This window comes from Typopeltis vanoorti, chromosome 5 (genome assembly GCF_054136105.1).
Source record: "Typopeltis vanoorti isolate ZY-2024b chromosome 5, IOZ_Tvanoo_1.0, whole genome shotgun sequence".
Taxonomy (NCBI): domain Eukaryota; kingdom Metazoa; phylum Arthropoda; class Arachnida; order Uropygi; family Thelyphonidae; genus Typopeltis; species Typopeltis vanoorti.
The window spans coordinates 84,111,882-84,133,886 of NC_143553.1; the positions used below are offsets into that span (position 1 = coordinate 84,111,882).

General features: G+C 35.7%; 1 protein-coding gene across 1 annotated transcript in view; it reads left to right on the forward strand.

Annotated features, from left to right (window-relative positions):
• Positions 1-22,005, forward strand: part of LOC150106607 (coiled-coil domain-containing protein 77-like) — a 183,495-nt gene that overhangs the window by 123,515 nt on the left and 37,975 nt on the right. The window contains exon 7 of the mRNA XM_090393440.1: positions 5,920-6,244. Within this exon, the coding sequence (XP_090249566.1) occupies positions 5,920-6,244 (325 nt within the window). The remainder of the gene's footprint in view (positions 1-5,919; positions 6,245-22,005) is intronic.

Genomic DNA, 22,005 nt, shown 5'->3' on the forward strand with positions numbered 1-22,005 from the left:
AATTCTACACCTTTAGCCACCTCCCAAGTCAAGACCCTATGATCACTCTCACCGATTGATGGCAATGTGGTCATATTTGTTACAGCCAAATCCACAGATGTAATTACTAGGTCAAGCACTCTCTGACCCCTAGTATTTTCCATTACATGCTGTCGCAGATAGTTATCCCTTAATAACTGCATAAAATCCAATTCCTTTCTCCTGTGTGTCCTCTCCTGACTCCAATCAATGCGACCATAGTTGAAATCTCCCATAATAATCACCCTCCTTCCACTCATTTCTTCTATTTGCTTGTGCATACTGTCACCACCATCTTTTCCATCACCTGGTCTATAGCAGCACCCAATTGTATATTTAGTTCTGCTAACCACAATCTCACACCAAATGGCCTCAAATGTGCTCTTTTCTCTATCCTGCAATTCAACTTCTATTCTCCTTGGCTGTAGCTCATCAGCTATCATCAACAATACTCCTCCCCCCCCCATTTTATTCTCTCTGTCATTCCTGAACACACTATACCCATCACGTTCAATCCCACTGGCTATATCATCTACAGTCAGCCATGTCTCACTAATACCAATAACCTGTGGTCTGGAAGTGCCAACCATGACCAAAAACTCTTCCTTCTTGTTCCTAATACTCCTAGTATTAGTGTACATGAATTTAAGACCCCCATTAGCCCCAACCCTACCTTGATGCCTTATATTAACTATCCCACTCTGATTTGTTGTCCTTATTTGCTCTGGCATATTATATTCATTCTTACATTCAACTGCCTCCCTAAGGACTGTATAACTACTCCCCCCCCCCCTTAACAAATCTAGTGAATTGGCACATCCACTACATTCAGCAACACTTTCTCAATTCTTCTTACACCGTAACCATTCAAATGCAAGCCATCCATCTTATACTGATCCTTTTGCCCATCAAACTCACTCCACATGTCCACAAATTCCACACCACTCGTCATACATAACCCATGCATAAAGTCATTCACAATTATCGCCCTCCTTTTAAACATTTCACTGTCATACCGTGGCAAAAGACTAATCATTCTAACTCTCTCACTCTTTTCTTTTGCTACCTCAAACAATTCATTCAGGTCTTCTATCATTTCCATTTTATCTCCTTTCAAATCATTCGTACCTGCCACAACAATCATTTCTTTCACTCTTTCCTTTTGCTCTCTAATAGACTCAGTTACATCCTTTATGGTCGCACCAGGTTGGTACAATTTTGTCAAATCCTCTACTAACACACCTCGTACTAAAGAGTCTCCATACAGCTCTCTATCCTTCATTTTGTTCATGTTCACATTGATACGTCTGTTTTTCCTGTCATACCTTTTATTATTGGTTGGTTCATTCAGTCGACTTTTGTTCATGCACTCTAGCTGCTGTTTTGCCCTTTCTATCGCACCATTCAACAACGTGATCTCACTCAATGCATCTATCTCATCTTTTTTATTCTCTGAGAAATCATTAATACTATCATTCACACTTTCTATATTCACACTCTCACAATTCTCATATACAACCTTGCCGTTTCTTGTCATATCCCTATTTTCTTCATTCTGAAGTTTGACAAAAATATCACACTCACGATCCGAAATACATTTCAATTCCTCATTCTCCCTACACTTTCTACACACATTCAATCCTTTATTATCTTCTAACCACACTCCGACCGCACTCTGCAAACCTTACATTTCACAGCTAGTACACTGACTCATTTCTTTTATACTACCATTCTTTGATAAAGATGACGAACCATCATTACTGGCCGCCATTTTCCTTTGTACAGGTGCCATACTTATTTGCAACGTGTTTTATCAAATTATAAGTTATAACACACCAAAAACACACAAACAGACGCACTAACATACGCAAGGCAAACAAAACTACGCGATATTAAGTAATTTTATCAACAATAACTGAAAATAATACTTATCAGGAGCTTGCACGAACACTACACACTACAATATAACCTCGAACATGGTCCAATTCCTTTTCTTTTCTTATTCCTTTTCTAAGGTTATAACTTTTGTTTCAGTTATATTCATGAGTGTTAGTTCATTATTTTAGTTTATATAATTTGCATTTTTTTTTTACATAATTTTCTAATTTATGTTTATAAACTATCTTAAATTCTCATATCAAGTGGATTTAATTCTATGTTTTCAGATTTCTATTCAGTTTTTCTGAGAGAAATATCACACAACCATTTGATTTCTTATTAAAATAATTTTTTAATATCAACTCAAGACTGTCATGAAACTTATAGCACAACCATGCCATGTATTAATAAGTAGTTCTAGCAAAACTATAGATAGGATTTGAAGTTAGAGAGATGTCATTAATGTATAGGAGGAAGAATGTGGCTGAGGATATGTCACCTTGAAGTACTCAAGCATTGATAAGAATTAAAAAAAGAATCCATGGACATGTTTCATGAAAAGCTTGGAATTGTATTCACTCATTGAAGGAAAAAGATGAAAAGTTAATTTGATGTGTTTGAAATTGAACTGTGTATGGATGTTTGCAAGTGGATGTAAGAATTATGTAAGAACATGAACATAATTAGAGGAATGGTAGTGGCCAATTTGGTAATGCTCATGAAAGTGCCTATAAAATCGTCTTAATGCAGAAACAGAATACCTGTGAATAGGAAGACAATCTCCAAGAATTCTTAGGAAGGTTTTGGATTCACCATTTCAAATGTGTGAACAATATTCTAAGGTCAGATGTATTTAGGATTTATAAAAAGGAGTTGAAAAGAGAGAAGTAGTGTTTCAAACCCCCCCCCCTCCAAAAAAAGTTTTTTCTGCAGCTGAGGAGGCTTTGGATGTGATATGTTCAAGCCACGAAAAAACTAATCTTGGAGATCAGAACATTGTCAAAAGTAAAAAAGGGGTAAGGTAAAATCTTTCACCTGAGTAATGAGACAGAACTGTGTTTTGATAACATTGAAATTCACCAGATTGTCTTCCTACATGAGAATAGTAAGGTGATCACTGTTTAAGACATTGTTTATGGACTGGGCTAGGAAAAATGGATGTCAATTTAATGTGGCAAAGTGTAAGGTTATGCACTTTGGGGTGAAAAGAATAGCAGCAGTATATCGCATTGGTGGAATCATACTCCAGGAGATTGATGAGGCCAGGGATTTGGGAGTGTTGGTGGATAGGGGGTTGAAGTTTAGGGGGGCACATTGCAAAAGTGACTAAAACAGCTCACCAAATCACTTGGCTTCTGAAAAATACTTTAACATGCAGAGACGAACAAGTTGTTGTTCCTCTGTATCGAGCCTTGATAAGACCCCATCTGGACTTCTGTGCCCAGCTATGGGCACCAGGGTTTCTTTGTGATGGGGAGGAGTGGAGAGGGTCCAGAGACGAGTGACCAAGATGATAGCAGGTCTGTGGAATGAACCTTATGAAAATAGGTTGAAGATTTGTGGGTTGCAGAAATTGGTTGATAGGCGAAGGAGGGGTGATATGATTGAGACATTCAAATTACTGAAGGGTTTTTATAAGATCGATCCAGAAGATATTTTTGATAATATGACTGGTGGTGGGAGGACTAGGGGCCATGCATGGAAGCTGGGCAAGAGCGTGGTTGACAAAGGTGTTAGAGCTAGGTTCTTTACTTGGAGAGTGGTAAATGAGTGGAATAAGCTTCCAGTCTGTTGTGGGTGCTACGACCGTGAATGAGTTCAAGGCAAGGTATGATAGATACTGTGTGAATGTTGAATAGTTGTTCTTGACATGATGTTAGGGCCTCCCTCGATGAGTCTGTCGACTCCTTGGAGTTTCCCGGAACAATAATAATAATAATAAGATATTCAAGTTTGAATTGTTTGAGTACTACAAAATTTCTCAAATAAAGAAGAAATGGGGGAGTGGAGGTTAGAGAGGATCATTGATGTATAGAAGGAAGAGTATGGCCAAGGATGCAGAACCTTGAATACCTGCAGCATTGATAAAGAAATTTGAAGAGGAATGCTATCCACCACATCATGCAGTGAACCACCATAAAGGAAGCTAACAATCCAATTACAGGCAAGATCTTCACAGTTTTTCTTTTTCTTGTAGATAGGCTTATACATTGGTAACACATGACTATTAAATTATTTAAGGAATTTACAACATATACTGAAATATTAATTAAAAGAAACTTTAATAAATACCTCCTATATTTCGGCACTGTTCACAATGTCATCTTCATGGGAACATACAACTATGACGCGTGCATGCAGGCACTACAAAAAGCAAATGAGGCAGAAGAAAGAAAACTACTGTTGTTGGGCTGAAGTTCTCAAGATGCAAGCTTCCCAAATTTGGGTTCTCGTGCACCCAAATTTGTTGAGGTTTCGAACCAACGTATTCTCTGGCGAGTATCCAGAGCAATGGTCTGCAAGCCCAGAGTGGCTGTATTGATGAAACCGGATGTAGTCTTTGTGTTCCAAAATCCTGACATTTGCTGTCCTGCCTGTTTGGCCAAAGTAAGACAGTTTACAGCTGCAAGGGACCTGGTATACCCAAGGTAGGTCTAGGGGAAGTGGTTGGTCTTTGGTGGAGTGGATAAGGGATGCCAGTTTCTTATATGGTTTGTAACAATACGTCAGGTCATATTTTTTTAAGATTTTGGTTAACTTTTCAGAGGTGAGAACTTCAGCCCAACTATGCTCTGGATACCCACCACAGAATACATAGGAAAAAAGCCACGTTAATACACTGCAGCAAATTTAAATATGAAAGATTGTTCATGGAATCAGCCTGAGCTCTAAAAAAAAAAAACTTTCCAAACCTCAACAAATTTGGGTGCATGAGATTGCCCCAAATTTGGGAAGCTTGCATCTTGAGAACAGCTCAACAGTTTATTAAAGTTTCTTTTAATTAATATTCCAGTGTATGTTGTAAATTCCTTAAATAATTTAATTACTTACTTAATCCTCTTCACTCCACCTGGGAGCATAGGTCTTCCACCACCATTTTCCACTGGACTCTGTTTTTTGCTTCATCCAGTATCACATTTTGGAAGGTTTCAGTTGCATAGCAAAAATTTTTTTCTGAGACTGGGTTGCTATCCCTGCACTCAACCTTCCCCATTTATCCAGGCTTGGGACTGGCATGTCAAGTTTTCACTAAGCATGGCTGGGTTTAAATAATTTAATAGCCATTTCTTTTCTTTTATTTATTTTTTTCATTTTTCCACTTATTTAACTAAATAAATATTGCTTATATTAAGAATGTATTGCTTAACTAATAAGATAATGGTACCACTTCAGGCATCTAATAAGCAGAGTTGTGCTCTCATGCCAGGTGATGAAAATCACTTACCACCAAAAGACTCCCAAATATCCTAGGATTTCATTCCTACCATATTTTCACCTGAAGGTAAGTTAGCCAGTCTCGTATGGCGGTAGCATGGTTTTTCCTATTTCAAGCCCAGGGTTTTCATCTTACAAACAAGCAAACCGTCCAGAAGAATACACACAATTCACATACATAATACACTGGCCTCGTAACCAGTTGTTTCAGCTGTAATTCCTAACAGCAGCAGCATCATCGTCATCCCCCCCCCCAACAAACCTATTGGTATAAGTGGAGATCCCATGCATCTGGTCTATTGTGCATTTTATGAAGATGAAACTAATTGATTATTGACATATTACATATTTAAATGTATTATTCTATTGAATAAGTTTATTTAATAATGGCATTTCATCCCTCACACCCTGTTTAATAGAGCTGTCAACGACATATATAAACAACTGATATGTTGCTGATATCATCAAAATGTTGAAATACATTGTAGTATTAAGTAAATTGGTTTATTTCTTGAATTTTGTTAATAATAATAAGTTTGAATAATAAGTGTCATTTGTTTATTTTATATTGTATACATTTATTTTTAGACTGAAACAGACAGAGGATTTACTTCAGTTAAATACTAAGGAATTTCTAGAACTTCGAAAAAATTTAAGAGAGAAAGAAATGGAATGGATGACAGAAAAAGATGCATTACTGCAACAAATAAAATCTAGAAAAAAAACATTGAAGTGTCCTACATTTTCTGTTGATACTGCAACAGTGATATCATCTTCATCATCAAAACTAAATTTTCAGCAACAAATATATGGAAAAGAAAAAGATTTTCAAAATTTACAGGAAGTCAGCTCAAGTGTGCAAAGAAGAACTCCACAGTCAATTAAAATGCAGCAACTAAAATCAGAAATTATAGTATGTACTAAGTCTTCAAACATTACTTTTTCAAAAAAGAATAAAGTTAACTGAATTTGATTTTGCTTGTAACATAAATATAACTGATATATTAATGTATGGGTGTTATTTATTTAAGTGCTACTTTTTTTTCTCAAGTTTTGTTAACTTTATGGTGCTTTTGTTAAGTAACTCTTTTGTTAATTTTTTATTGAAATTTTAAAACTGTTTTTTTTTTTTTTTTTTTTTTTACCCTGGCCTGATTATATTTCAGGTGCAAAGTTTGTTTGCATATACTTGGATAAAGGATTAAACGAAGTATATAATTTCTTGGTATCTTTAAATGCAATGCTTTTTTTTTTTTTAATTTATCTATAGGACATTTAATCTATTGAAGTGGAAGTTTTTTTTAATTTCAAGCAATGCATATTATATTACTGTTTTGGATTATTTTAGTTAATCCAAATTTAAAACACTGTGAATCTCAACTCACAGAGTGTTTTCTTTACATTTCCATGTGTTGATTTCAGGGTGTTTTTTTTTGGGGGGGGGGGACACACACTTGATAAAAATATTTTCCCAATGGCAAATATTTTTATCAAGTGTGTGTGTAGAAATGTGGAACAAAAAAAATTAGAAATAGTACCTTCAAGCAATTTTTTTATAACCATTATAGGTTGTTCAACCTTATAATACATCAGTACTATGGATGGCAGAAAGTTGGGGGAGTGGATAAAAAGCCCTGGTAAAGTTTCTTCTGTTTCTGGACAGGATTTGAACCTACAACTCTTCAACCAAAGGGCATTTATTTGCCTAATGTATCAGAAAAAATATTATGAGAATAAACTTTCACATTCCCACACACAATTTCTTCACAAAAGCCAGTTTATGTTTATATCCTTTATGGGAGATAATGGTCATGTCATTTAGTGCTTGTGTGAAATTAGCTATTTTTATCTGTATTGTTATGTTTTTTCATCAGAAAATAAGAGTATTTTTGTGCTTTTAGAGTATTAGTATATTTATAACATTTTTATTGTGTTTATTATGATATTATCAGCATGGCACCAACGCAATGAACAATGGTGGCAAAGACAAAGTCATGCATCAAGAAAATTAAAGATAATCTGGAAGGTAATTGAAACTAGAGAAAGAATATATCTTAAGTGTTTTAAAAGTGAGTGTCTGTTACTGTCTGTCAAATAATGTCGCACGTGCAGCTGTGGAAATAAAGGAGAATGAAATTAGATATCAATAAAGAAATAGCGCATTTAAATGTTATCATTCATAGGACAAAGCATCATCAAATTCCTGCCTTATACACTCAAGGGGTGTACAGGATATGATAGTACTACATGAAAAATTTACATCATTACTAACTTACTATCTACAATTTTCCTCCAAATCAGTCTGTTACTTGTCAAGACTCCAACATTACCAGATCTTATATTTCTATCATCTACGGCACTTTGTACCGTATCAATCCATCTATATCTTGGTCTTCCTCTGGGTCATTTTGCTGCCAACCTGGCAGAGAACACTTGTTTTGCTAATCTTTCTTTGCCCATTCTGTTTAAGTGACCACACCACCTGAGATTAGCTCTGCTAACGCATTCCTGGATGCCGACATTGTCAAGTTCTTTCCTAATATCCTCGTTTTTAATATGATATTGCCATTGATGCCATCTGTTCATGCCTTTAATCTCTCTCAGGACTCTCATATCTGCAGTCTCTAGTCTTTGGTCAAGTGTTTTACTTCTGACCCAGCTCTCAGATCCATAAGTTAAAACTGGTTTGAACACTGTCTTGTATACAGCTAATTTAGTGTTCCGACTAATTTCTCTTTTATTCCATATGAATTTATTCATTTGACTTCCTACCATACCAGCTTTGTTGATTCTGTTGTCTATTTCCATATTTGATTTACCATCTTCACTAAAAATCGTGCCTAAGTAGCTGAAATGTTTTACTTGTTCCACCGGTTCTCCATTCATAACACAGTTGACATTTTCAATGCTTCTGCTTATTTTCATTTTCTTTTCCTTGTTATTGCTGACCTTCATACCATATCTATTACAACAGTTATTCAATTTAGTCAGGGAATCTTGCAGACTTGTAGCAGATTTATTTAGAAGTATAACATCATCCTCATAAAGCAAAGAGCTGACATTAACATCTCCAATTTTCATATCTGGTTTAATACCACTTTCCTCACATAATGTGATCCATATAGATAATGAATAACAGGGGGATAATGTACATCCTTGTCTCACACCAGATTTAACATTAAACCATCTTCCTGTACTTCTTTCAATTCTAACTGCTAACTTACAACTCAAATAAAGACTAAGTATTGGTTGATATAATGCTCCATTGACACCATATAACTGTAGCGTATTGAATAGCTTCTCTCTTGGCACCTTGTCATCTGTCTTTTCCAAATCGACAAAACTTAAATACAGATCTTTGTTATATTCCCATGATTTCTCCACTATTTGTCGTAAAGTGAAGATCTGATCATGACAGCCTCTATTTGACCTGGATCCAGCTTGTTCTTCACCAGGCTTTTCTTCCACAATTCTTCTCAACCATTTTTCAAGTATACTTGCATATATCTTACCAGGAACACTCAGCAGGGATATACCTCTGTAATTCTCACATTCAGTTTTATTTCCCTTTTTATATATGGGTACTATGAGAGCTCTACTCCAATCATCGGGAATTTGTCGCTCTGTGAAGGCTTTCTGAACTATGCAGTGCAGCCACTGTAAGACTTTTATACCACCATACTTCAGCATTTCTGGTCGAATATCATCTACTCCTGCTGCCTTTCCACATTTCAAGCCTTTGATGGCTTTTTCTACTTCAAGTATGGATATGTATTCCTGACTGCATGCATGGTCAGTGTTTTTTATCACTGTGCTGTCATCACTGCTTGTTTCATTTAACAAATTTTCAAAGTAATTATTCCATACTTCAAGGATATCTTTTTCTCCAGTTTTCATGTCACCTTTATCATCTCTGACTCTTTTACAGCACTCTTTCCTCCATTCCTAAGCTTCTTCAACAACCTCCAGAACATTTTGCCACTTTCTTGGTATTTATTTTCTATGTTCTTGCCAAAATTTTTTTGGCAAGAACATAGAAAATAAATACCAAGACTTTTGTTTAGCTAGTTTTACACACTGTTTAGCTTTCTTACATTTGTCTCCGTATTCTCTAAGAGCACAAGCTGACTTATTTACCAGGAAATTTAACTTTTGATATGCTTTCTTCTTTTCCTTCACTGCCTCTTTAACTTCCTGTGTCCACTATGGAGTTCTAATTTTTCTATCCTTGCTGACAACTTCACCACATGCCTCTCTAGCTGAATCAATCAAGATTTTCTTCAAGGCTTGCCACTGAATCTCCAAGGTTTGGTTCGTGTTCTCAAACTCTTTCATTTTTTCTTCAATAATCTTTGTGTATTTTAGTCTACAGTTCACATCTGAAAGCTGCTCAACTTTTATTTGCTTTAAAACTTTCTTACATGTTATTCTTTTCAATATGAAATTCAATTTTATCCTGCTCAAGATTAAATAGTGATCACTTCCAATTTCAAACCCTTGTACACTCTGGTGTCCTGCACCAGGGAGAAAACATCACTATCAACAATAACATAGTCAATGAGACTTTCTTATTCCTTGCCTCTTCTCTCCATGTAAATTTGTGCACATTTTTATGTTGGAACATGGTGTTAGTAATAACCAGTCCATGTCCTGAGCAGAAATCCAACAAATATTTGCCATTATTATTAGCTTTGCTCTTTTCTCCAAATATTTCCAAAATATTTTTGTATGTCTCATAATCATTTCCTACTCTGCTATTTAGATCCCCAACAAGGACCAATTTTTCCTTTTTCATTGTGTCAGATGCTTTCTCTAAAGCATCAAAAAATTCCTCCACTTCTTCCATAGTAGAACCTTCTGTGGGACCATAGGCACAAATAAGTCTCATTGTCTAGTTCCCCATTCTGATATTTGCCCAAATCACTCTACTTGACACTGCCTGCCATTCAAGAAGATGAGCCTTGTATTTTGTGTTGAATACTATGTCTACCCCTTCTTTTCCTTGATTGTCATTGCCTGAATATAACATTTTGTATTTATTGCTCAGAAAGATCTCACCAGTTTTTGGTGAGATCTTTTTTCTTTCAGTCACCCCTATTATGTCGATCTGGTACTTATCTAATTCCTCCGCTAGCTCCATTTCTTTGCCATTCAGGCTTCTTATGTTGATTGTATCGATCTTTAACTCTGGTGATGTTGAGTTGGGGTGTGTTTTCAGATTTGTTCCAGTAACCGACTTTTCGCTGTTCATCCTGATTTCCTGGCGAAAACAACGGTGGCCTTGTTTAACCAGGCGACGCCCCACCTGGCATGAAATTTTGTCATGTTGTACCATCATTTTGTATTTTGGTTTAAAAAAATTGCCAGCCCAATCCTCGTTTGTTCAGTATCCAGGTAGATACCCAACAGGGTGCACCACGAGAAGATGAAGATTGGACATTAAGTCAGAAGCCCTGGTCGGTTCTCCGCATTCCTTTAAAGGCTATGTGGAGGTCCCCCTCTCAGTTATACAGCTTTTACCCTTAAGCACCCCCCTCCCAGGAAAAAGCATGAAATTGAAAAACTTCAGAAGCGGCAAGAGTTGAAAGGCTGAAAGCTAGGCTGAAAAATGAAAGAAGCAGGTGATATGACAGAATAATAAAGACTGACCAAATAAACAAGAAAAACAAGTTAAGGAGAAAATTATGTATGGAGACGCAATAATCAGGAGAGCACTTAATGAAAGTACGAAAATCGTGTTTTCTGCGACCAAAAATTCACGAATTAGCCATGCATCCGGATGCAAAAAGGTAAGTCAAAGGAAATGATTGTCTTAGTTAGTACCAGTGATTTGAGAGGTGAGAAGTATTCTATGAGGGAGGATGTAAAGGAGTTGTTAGAAGAGGCAAAACTGAAAAGCGAGAAGGTGAAGATTATAAGTCTCCTACCACACTATGATAGAGGCAAACTGAGGAGGAGGACATTGATAGCCAGTGAGTCTGTATGTAGATCATGCAAAAGGAATGATGTAGAATTTGTAGATCTGTGGTCTCTGTTTGATGGAAAGAAGGATTTGTACAATGTGGATGGTTTTGGTGTTAGGTGTCTGGAGAGAGCTTTGTTCACCAAGCATGCTGACATGCAAATTCAGGGAGACTTAGGCATTTAGGGTGGAAGCAAGTGAGTTTGTGTGAAGGCACCCATGAAGCAAGTGAGAATGACCAAGTGAGGAATCTGGTATCTCAAGCAAATATATTGAATGGGATAGTCAATTCAGAAAGTAAAAGTGAGCGAGGGAATAAAGGGATGTTGCTGTTTCTATATACTAATGCCAGAAGTATCAGGAACAAGAGGGAAGAGGTTTTGGCATTGATTAATGCAACCTTGCCAAAAGTTATAGGCATTAGTGAGACTTGGCTAACAGCAGATGATGCAGTTACAGGCACTGAATGTGAAGGGTTTAGTATTTTCAGGGAAGATAGAGAAGATAAGATGTGGGGAGGAGTACTGCTGATGATAGCAGATGAATTGCAACTAAAAAGAATAGGAGACGGGCAGGAGATTAAGACCAGTAAGACAAAATATACAGTTGGTTGTTGCTATAGGCCATTGAGTTCTACAGATGATTCAGAATACATGCATCGCCAAATTAGTACAATGAGTACAGATCGAGTGATTATTATAGGGACTTCAACTATGGAGATGGAAACTGGAAGGAAGAAAGATCGCATGGCAGGAAGGAAATAGAATTTATACACTAGCTAAGAGATAATTACTTAAGATAGCATGTGATGGAGGGGGACTAGGAATATGAGAGTATTGGACCTGTCATAGGATCAGAAGAGCTTTTCATAACCAAGGTGACAACATTACCTCCAATTGGTGAAAGTGACCATGCAGTTTTGAATTAGGAAATTGTAAAACATGAGGAATATTCTATCTAGAAGAAATATTTGTGGAACTACAAGGCAGGTGATTATAACATGCTTAGGAAGAAGCTTAAATCTCTACCATGCCATAAAATACTGTGGGGTAAGGTTGTTAGTAGTACATGGGATATAGTTAAGTGTCAGAGGAAGTAGTATTAAATTCTATACCTAGTGTAAGGAGGGTTAATCAGGTAGAAGTTAGATGGATGAGTAATATCATTAAGCACAAGCTGAAGAAGTGAATGCTGTGGAGGGTATATAAAGAGAAATATGACCAGCATGGCCAGGAAGGCATAATCAGATTATAAGAAGAGTTTAGTTGAGCAGGCCAATGAAAATCCCAAAGAGTTCTTCATTATGTGTCAAGTAAGAGGAAGAATGACCATGGAAGATTAACCTTAATGAGTGATGGCAGTCACAAGAAGATGGGAGCAGATAAAATAGTTAAGTTTCTCAGTGATCACTTTGTGGGCATATATCTTCATAGTGAGGTACTGCGGGGTAAGGTTGTTAGTAGTACATGGGATATAGTTAAGTGTCAGAGGAAGTAGTATTAAATTCTATACCTAGTGTAAGGAGGGTTAATCAGGTAGAAGTTAGATGGATGAGTAATATCATTAAGCACAAGCTGAAGAAGTGAATGCTGTGGAGGGTATATAAAGAGAAATATGACCAGCATGGCCAGGAAGGCATAATCAGATTATAAGAAGAGTTTAGTTGAGCAGGCCAATGAAAATCCCAAAGAGTTCTTCATTATGTGTCAAGTAAGAGGAAGAATGACCATGGAAGATTAACCTTAATGAGTGATGGCAGTCACAAGAAGATGGGAGCAGATAAAATAGTTAAGTTTCTCAGTGATCACTTTGTGGGCATATATCTTCATAGTGAGGTTACTGCTTTAACCTATGTGATAGGCACTAACGTGGGAACAGACGTGGTTTACTACCATACAAGGTATGGTAGTAAACCACGTGAAAGGTCAGTCATGCCGTAGTAACTTTTTATAGTAGATTAACAGCTGAGTTGGATAAAGGAAATGGCTACACGATGATTTTGCTGGATCTTGCAGAGGCATTTTACAGAATACCACATTGAACACTGTTACGCAAATTAGAACAAATGGGGATGGATATGACACTGGTTAAGTGGATAACATGGTGACTGCTGGACAAATATCAAAAAGTGGTATATGGAGGGGCAGAATCAAGGTGAAAACAGGTGACTAGTGGTGTGCCACAAGGTTCAGTACTGGGACCATTGTTGTTTAATTTGTACATAAATAATATAGGAAATAATTGAAAGGAAATATTCAGTTGTTTGCTGGTGATGCGAAATTAGGTCGAGTAATAGTTAATGAAGATGTGGAGAGTTTGCATTTAAATGGGCTGTTTATGTGAGGACGATTTAAATAGGCTGTCAGTATGGGCAAAAGTTAATGGGTGTCAGTTTAATGTAGGGAAACGTAAAGTTATGCATTTTGGGATAAATAGATTACAGGCCATTTATCACGTTGATGGCACAGTACTCCAGGAAATAGATGAAGCTAGATATTTAGGGATGGTTTTGATGATGATGAAGATGATACCTATTGCTAAAGTTGTTAAGGTAGCAAATAAGATTACTTGGTTAGTGAAGAAAACAAGTAGAGATAAGGAATAATAAGTTACTTATTATTCCTCTTTATAAGGCCTTGGTATGCCCACATCTGGATTATTGTGCTCAAGTCTGAGTTTCTTAGGGATGTGGAAGCAGTGGAGTGGATTCAGAGGGGGAGTGACCAAGATGGTGAGTGGCCTGTGGAATGTGCCCTATGAGAAGAGATTGAAGGTGTGTGAATTGCAGAAGTTGGGTTGATAGCAGAAAAAGAGGGGATATGATAGAAACATTTTAAGTTACTTAAACGATTTTATGGGATAGATGCAGGGGAAATTCCATAAGCTAGCTAATAGATATTATATGGGACTTAACTTGACAGTAGTGAGTCAGGAGGTTTCTCAGTCAGCTAGTGAATAATCCTTCTGTCATTTACTCTGCCCCAAATCATGCCTGGAGGAAGTCTGAGTATGGCGGTGTTCAAGGAGGGAACTCAGTGCCATGCATGGTCAGGAGACTGGATTTCCTCTGTGTGGGTAGTATGTTTGCAAGTCTTTCACATCCTATTGCATGCCCATACTCTTTACTAATAAAATTTTCCTCCGCACCAAAAAACAATAATAATAATAATAATAATCAAAAATCATGCAAAACAAGAAAAAAACTCTCAGTAATACATCATCATCATCAAATTCCTGCCATGTACCCTCAAGGGGTGTACAGGATATGATAGTACTACATGAAAAAAATTACATCATTATTAATTTCCTATCTACAATTTTTCTCCAAATCAGTCTGCTACTTGTCAAGACTCCAACATTATCAGATCTTATATTTCTATCGTCTAAAGCATTTTGTACCGTATCAATCCACCTATATCTTGGTCTTCCTCTGGGTCATTTTGCTGCCAACTTGGCAGAGAACACTTGTTTTGCTAATCTTTCCTCGCCCATTCTGTTTAAGTGACCATACCACCTAAGATTAGCTCTGCTAACGCATTCCTGGATGCTGACAATGTCAAGCTCTTTCCTAATATCCTCGTTTTTAATATGATATTGCCATTGATGCCATCTCTTCATGCCTATAATCTTTCTCAGGACTCTCATATCTGTGGTCTCTAGTCTTTGGTCAAGTGTTTTACTTCTTACCCAGCTCTCAGATCCATAAGTTAAAACTGGTTTGAACACTGTCTTGTAATTTAGTGTTCCGACTGATTTCTCTCTTATTCCATATGAATTTATTCAATTGACTTCCCACCATACCAGCTTTGCTGATTCTGTTGTCTATTTCTATATTTAATTTACCATCATCAGTAAAAATCATGCCTAAATAGCTGAAATGTTTTACTTGTTCCACAGGTTCTCCATTCACAACACAGTTGACATTTTCAATGATTCTGCCTATTTTCATTGTCTTTGTCTTTTTATTGCTAACTTTCATACTATATCTATTACAACAGCTATTCAGTTTAGTCAGAGAATCTTGCGGACTTGTAGCAGATTTATTTAGAAGTATAACATCATCCGCATAAAGCAAAGAGCTGACATTAACATCTCCAATTTTGATATCATGTTTAATACCACTTTCCTTCATAATGTGATCAATACATATAATGAATAACAGAGGGGATAATGTACATCCTTGTCTCACACCAGATTTAACATTAAACCATCTTCCTGTACTTCCTTCAATTCTAACTGCTGACTTACAACTCAAATAAAGACTAAGTAATGGTTGATATAATGCCCCATTGACACCATATAACCGAAGCGTATTGAATAGCTTCTCTCTTGGCACCTTGTCATATGCCTTTTCCAGATCGACAAAACTTAAATACAGATCTTTGTTATATTCCCATGCTTTCTCGACTCTTTGTTGTAAAGTGAAGATCTGATCCTGACAGCCTTTAAAAGAAATTTAAAAGGCATTCCGTTAAGACCAGTCGTAGATTGTATAGGTTGCCCAACTTACAAAATCTCAAAATTTTTATCTAATTTACTCTCCTCTTCAACTAGAAGAACTGATACTTATATAAAAAATACTTTGGATTTTAAAAATAAAATTTCAGATCTTCATTTGGACGTTTCTGATATCATGATCAGTTTAGATGTTGTTTCTTTATTTACAAATGTGCCTCTTTCGGAAAGTATTGAATTACTACAACAGGAATTTCCTTCAGACATTGTAAACTTATTTGATTTTGTAATAAATTCTGGTTATTTTTCTTTTAAAAATAAGTTATATCAACAAATTGAAGGAACAGCAATGGGTAATCCTCTCTCTCCTGCTATCTCCAATTTCTTTATGGAACATTTTGAACAACGTATCTTTGACAATATTTCTCCCTGACCTACTCATTGGTTCAGATATGTCGATGACATTTTTGCTGTATGGAATGGCTCTTCTGATGAACTTCAACAATTTCTCAATAAGTTAAACGCATTTCATCCTAGGATCAAGTTTACCCTAGAAGTAGAATCAAATAAGCAGTTAGCCTTTTTAGATCTTCTAATTCTTCGCCAACCAGATGGTAACCTACATTTCTCAGTTTATAGAAAGAAGACTCATACAGGCCATTATATCCATGCGGAATCTCATCACCATCCCAGTCAAAAGGCAGGAACTATTAAAACACTGGTTCATCGGGCCCACTCCTTTTGTTTTACAGACGATCTTTTACAGAAAGAAATACGATATATAACTTCTTCCTTTCTATCTAATGGCTATAAGAATTGCTTCATTAAAAGAACTTTGAGTAGATTTAATATGTCTCCCTCTTCAAACACAGAGGAAATAACACGCATTACCATCCCTTATATACAAGGCATCAGTGAACGTATAGCAAAAATTTTAAAACCACTGAATATTTTTGTTGCCTTTCGATCGTTTAGAAAAATCTCCACCTTTCTCGCTTCTCCAAAGGACAAGCTTCCACATCTCAATCATCCAGGTGTCTACCAGATTCCGTGCTCTTGTGGATTATGTTATTTCGGACAAACGGGAAGATCTGCCTCCATTCGGCTAGAAGAACACCAATCTTATATTGAATACTTTAAACCTGAAAAGTCTGGACTTGCAGAACATGCCATCTTTACTAGACACAGAGTTCATTGGAAAAAGACAAGAGTTCTTCACAAAAGTCAGTTTCTCATGGAACGCCTTTATAAAGAAGCATGTGAAACTCTACTTCATTCTCCTAACTTAAACAGATCCGACGGCTTACGTCTATCCCCTTTATGGGAGATAGTACTTTACAAATCAGCTAATCTTTCCTAACTTTTTATTGTATTAATTTTTTTTTTTTTTTTTTTTTTTTTTTTTTTTTTTTTTTGTTAGGAAAGTTATTGACCTTTTTAGTTATCTTACACCAGCTACTTAGGTGGCGCTTTTTGGAATTGTCAGTTAATGTTTAATTTTTGTGCCTAATTGTACTGAAGATGCCTGTGACACACGGGCGAAAATTATACCATTAAATAATTTTTCTACGTGAGTTTTTCCGTTATATTTTTATGTATAGAAACCTCTAGTTAAGGATCCTCAATTTAGATTGCTAATGCTCAGGTTTAGTAGTCCTTGAAAAATTTATATTAGATAACGACTGCACCATCAAGGACTATGTAAATTTTATATTCTTTACAAACATGAGAATTTATTTGCTGAATTAATCTCAAGCAACTCTGAATTGTACAGTCGTGGTAGTTACTTTACCTTAGTCACACAGGTCCGATTAGTTTTTGTGAGATAGTGCATTGGTTAACAAAGATCAGGCAAGCTATTTACAAGACAAAACATGTTTATTTTAACTAAGACAAATATTTTATAAACAGCAATGGGCATATCATATGCTTGAATCACAATTTATGAAGTAAAGCTAATCACTTGAGATCTTAAACAAAGAAATCTCACACCCGACTTATTTATCATGTGAAAGTCTTTAGCCTGCAAAGCCTTACATTCAAATTTTATAAAAATTAAGACAAATTATATGTAACACTTTCTATGCATTAATTAACATAAGCAATATACAAATTCATTTATGCCATACAGACTAACGCTGTCTAACTGCTTTGCTACGTACTACAATTGATTAAACAGGACTAGCATCGATTATCTACAAACAACATTGGACATTAGCATAGAGCAATCCACTTACTAGATCTCAGTATTTTGTAAAGTCCTAGGGTTTTCAAGGGATATGGGTTCTGCTGGTTTCTTCCTCATTCTTGCAAAACAGCTATGATCAGGTACTATTCAATGGTTGTCATCTTGCAGGTTCTCTCCCTTGGAAAAGTAATGTAGTTCTTCGGCGATGTTAGGAACTGCTTTGGTTGCAGCATATCGACATGCACGTGGGTCAGTACTTTCGTCGAAGAACATCTCAGAAGGTTCCTTTGAATACAGTCTCGCCATTCCCCCCCCCCCCTTGCACTGGGGTTACCTACCAGCGAACTTCCCAAGATCCCAGGCGACTCCTTGAGGGACTACTTACTCTTCTCCTCCCAAGATTCCAGAAAATTTCTGAAAAATAAAAGCCTCTTCGCCTGCCATTCACGATCTTTTATATCATTCGACGTCCCTTGTCTTACCATCCAAACTTCCTGGATTTTCCAGAAGCACCCTGACATCACCTATGCTTACTTTAGGTCTTGGCAGCAAAATTCCTATATTTCAGTGGCCTTAGAGATTATTGTTCACCTCCAGCTCACTAGCATAATCCTGTCTAATCCTTTTACTTACATATACTTGTAGTTCTACATTCAGTTATTTTCACAATATAATATAAAGTATAATACATTAAATCAGGTTATATATACTTCTAATTTTATATATTTTATGACCTATGTAAAATAGATATAGATGAAAAAATTTTTCTTTATCTCACCATAAGAGATTTTACAGTTCCTTTTTCCTTTCTATGAGATTTCTCTATTGCTTTTGCCGATTTCTTTGTAATAATTCTTATTGCAGCCATTGATCCTTCTCCTGGATTTAATTTCTTTTCTGAGGTTGATCAGATCAAATCTTTTTCTTGAAAGAGTAGTTAATATTCTTTCCCTTGTTTTTAGGATATAATCATTTATTGTTTCAGTCAAGATCATCTTGGCTTGGTTCCATAATTCATCTGATGTGGCATATTTGCATGTTGTAAGATCTCATGATATCCTTCTTTGCTTTCATTCTTATGTTTCATGTATTCTAGTACAATTATATCTGTTTACAGGTTTCTTCTTAATGGTTTTTAAATTGATCCTGACATAAGCTGATTGCTGATGTTAGGATCCGTTTGGTGATATGATTCACAGTCTAATCATTATATAGTCTTTTATTTTTAAATTTGTCTCCAGGGAACCTCCAGGAGTAAAGTCTCTTCTCTTTTGTTGTTGGAAAAAATGTTCATGACAGGCAGTTCATTCTCAATAAATATATCTATTAGCATTTCACCTCTTGGATTTCTAACACCAAGTCCAAAGACTTTGTTTAATTCATTGTAAAAAGTGTCAATAGTATTCTCATCAGTTTCAGCTGTAAGACCATAATCCTGAAAAAGTGATCAGTAGTGGTGTGTTAATCCTTAAGGTCATAATTCTATGTTTGATAAAGTTGATACCGAATGCAACTGTTGCTGTGTTGCTATCAATCATTATAGCCACTCCAGCATAACCAGATTCTTGCAGATCAGATAAATAGATGATATTTTCATCTTGGTTACAAAATATCCTGATTGATCAAATCAAACCTCATTGCACCAAATTCTTTCTTCTCCTTCATTCCATCTATGTGTTTGTAACAGCCTTATGTATACAGATTTTCCCAAGGGATACAACCTTCTGAGATTGTGACTCTCTGACTTTTCAGAAAATAAGAACAGGTAATCAGTTTGATTCTGTTTCCTTTTTAAACTACTTAAAAAATTAAAAGATATATAGATGGATTGATACAGTAAAGAGTGCCATAAAAGATAGAAATATAAGATCTAATAATGTTAGTTCTGACAGATAACAGATTAATTTGGAGGAAAATTGTTGATTGGAAGTTAGTAATGGTGTAACTTTTTCATGTACTATCGTAATTATCCTATACACCCTCTGAGGGTACATATCAGGAATTTGATGATGAAAAAATTAAAAAAAAATAATAATAAAATTTAAACATAGCCTGGATATCATTTCCATCATTTTAAACTTCCATAGTTTAATCAATTGAAGCATGAGAAATTGTCCCTCTTACTTGGTTATCTTGAGTTTTCTCAAGATAACCAAGTAAGATGGGCAAAAAAATATCTGAATCTTTTTTTTTTTTTCCACATTGATAAATTACTAATGAAGTGCCATAAGGGTAGGATTTTTAATTATTTAATTTATTCGGCAATGAAAACGATATTTAAATTAAGGGGATATTAAATTCCACATAGTTTTAAAACCGAATAAGAAACTCAAAGATTGGAATCGGAGAGTTTCATGCCGAATATAGTAAACTATAAAGTGGTTGCCGATACTTTATAGTTTACTATATTCGGCATGAAACTCACTGATTCCAATTTTTGAGTTTCTTATTCGGTTTTAAAACTGTGGGATTTAATATCCCCTTAATTTAAATATTGTTTTCATTGCCGAAATAAAGCTTATTAGCTCTTTATACTTAAGTAACTTAATGGTTGCACCTGTTTGGAAACTCGCATCGCAGAGTACATAAGGTCTTTTCGCTATACACTTCGGTATTAGGTCTAGCTACTCACTGATGAAGCCTCAAAAAAAGCTGAAACCGGTCTGGGTAGTGACCTCCCTACCATAATGTCATAACAGCATACATTTCCTAGGAAATGTGTTTATACATTATGGAAAATACCTAAGAATAGCGATCAGAATTTACCGACTTTGCTGCGAGACTTCCGGTATTGCACTACATGCTAGGGTCACTTGCATTTGCTCACGCCAGTGGTCGCCGATACTTTATAGTTTACTATATTCGGCATGAAACTCTCTGATTCCAATCTTTGAGTTTCTTATTCGGTTTTAAAACTATGTGGGATTTAATATCCCCTTAATTTAAATATTTAATTTATTTATTTTCCTTAAACTACATTACTCCTTATCCAAAACTTCTTAATTACATGTGAGTTCTGTAAACCATGGCTTTCAACTTCATTGTTTGAAGTAATTATATAAAATCAGTCTTTTCTGGCTGAAATGTATAGAAAAAGTAGAGATTATTTATTAAATTGGAAACAAATCAGTCCTATCTCCTTCTGATCTTATGTTATTTTAGATAACTTATAAATATCATCTCATCTTTTCTTCCTTTTATCCTCTTTTACCTTTCGGTCTCGAGGGTTTATTAATCATCGGACCTCAGACTGTTCACAGGATAAGGTGGTCAGCCCTATGCCCCAGTGTATCATATGTCCGTAGTATTGAATTCTCAAGGCCGGTTTGCCTGCTTTGTGGTATGAAAAACCCCAGGATAAACTGGGGAAAAAATCCTACTTATAAATAAATAGCTTAACCACCTTACTGGCCATTATGGATCAAATACTCATCCTCATATGCTTTGTATCCATCATATATTTCAATGTAATATCAATGGTATTATAATTTTAATATTCACTTCGCATCCATGATAACCTTGACATCTATAGACATCTTGGCCGGTAGCATGGCTAAATTTCCTGGACCACCAATTTTTCTTTTTTGTAAATTTTGTCTCTGTAGCTCAGTTTGTACAGATGATGATACCCTTTGGTTGGAAAGACCTAAATTCAAATCCCGTCCAGAATGCAGAAAACCTTTCTCAGAGATTTTTGATTGAAGGTGAGTTTGCTAGTCTCATATGAGGTGACAGGCTTTTCTTCCTGGAAACTCAAGTTTTTCATCCTGCTAAACAGGAAATCCAGCCAGAAAAACACATGTAATTTACTGCCATAGCAAACAATGCATATAGGATTAACTACTCTATCATAAGCATTATCAAGCTTCTAAGAAGCCAAGTTACTTAGCAATGATAAGCCATTGAGCCTAAAGTAAAAGTGAGAAATTTAGCCCACCTATGGTATTAATAGGTATTATAGGCAGATGACTCTTTTTTTAAAAGAGTTATAAAAATATAAAAGTTTTTTAAAAAATTATATGATTTTTTATATAAAAAACTTTATTAATGTAGAATTTTTATATAAGTA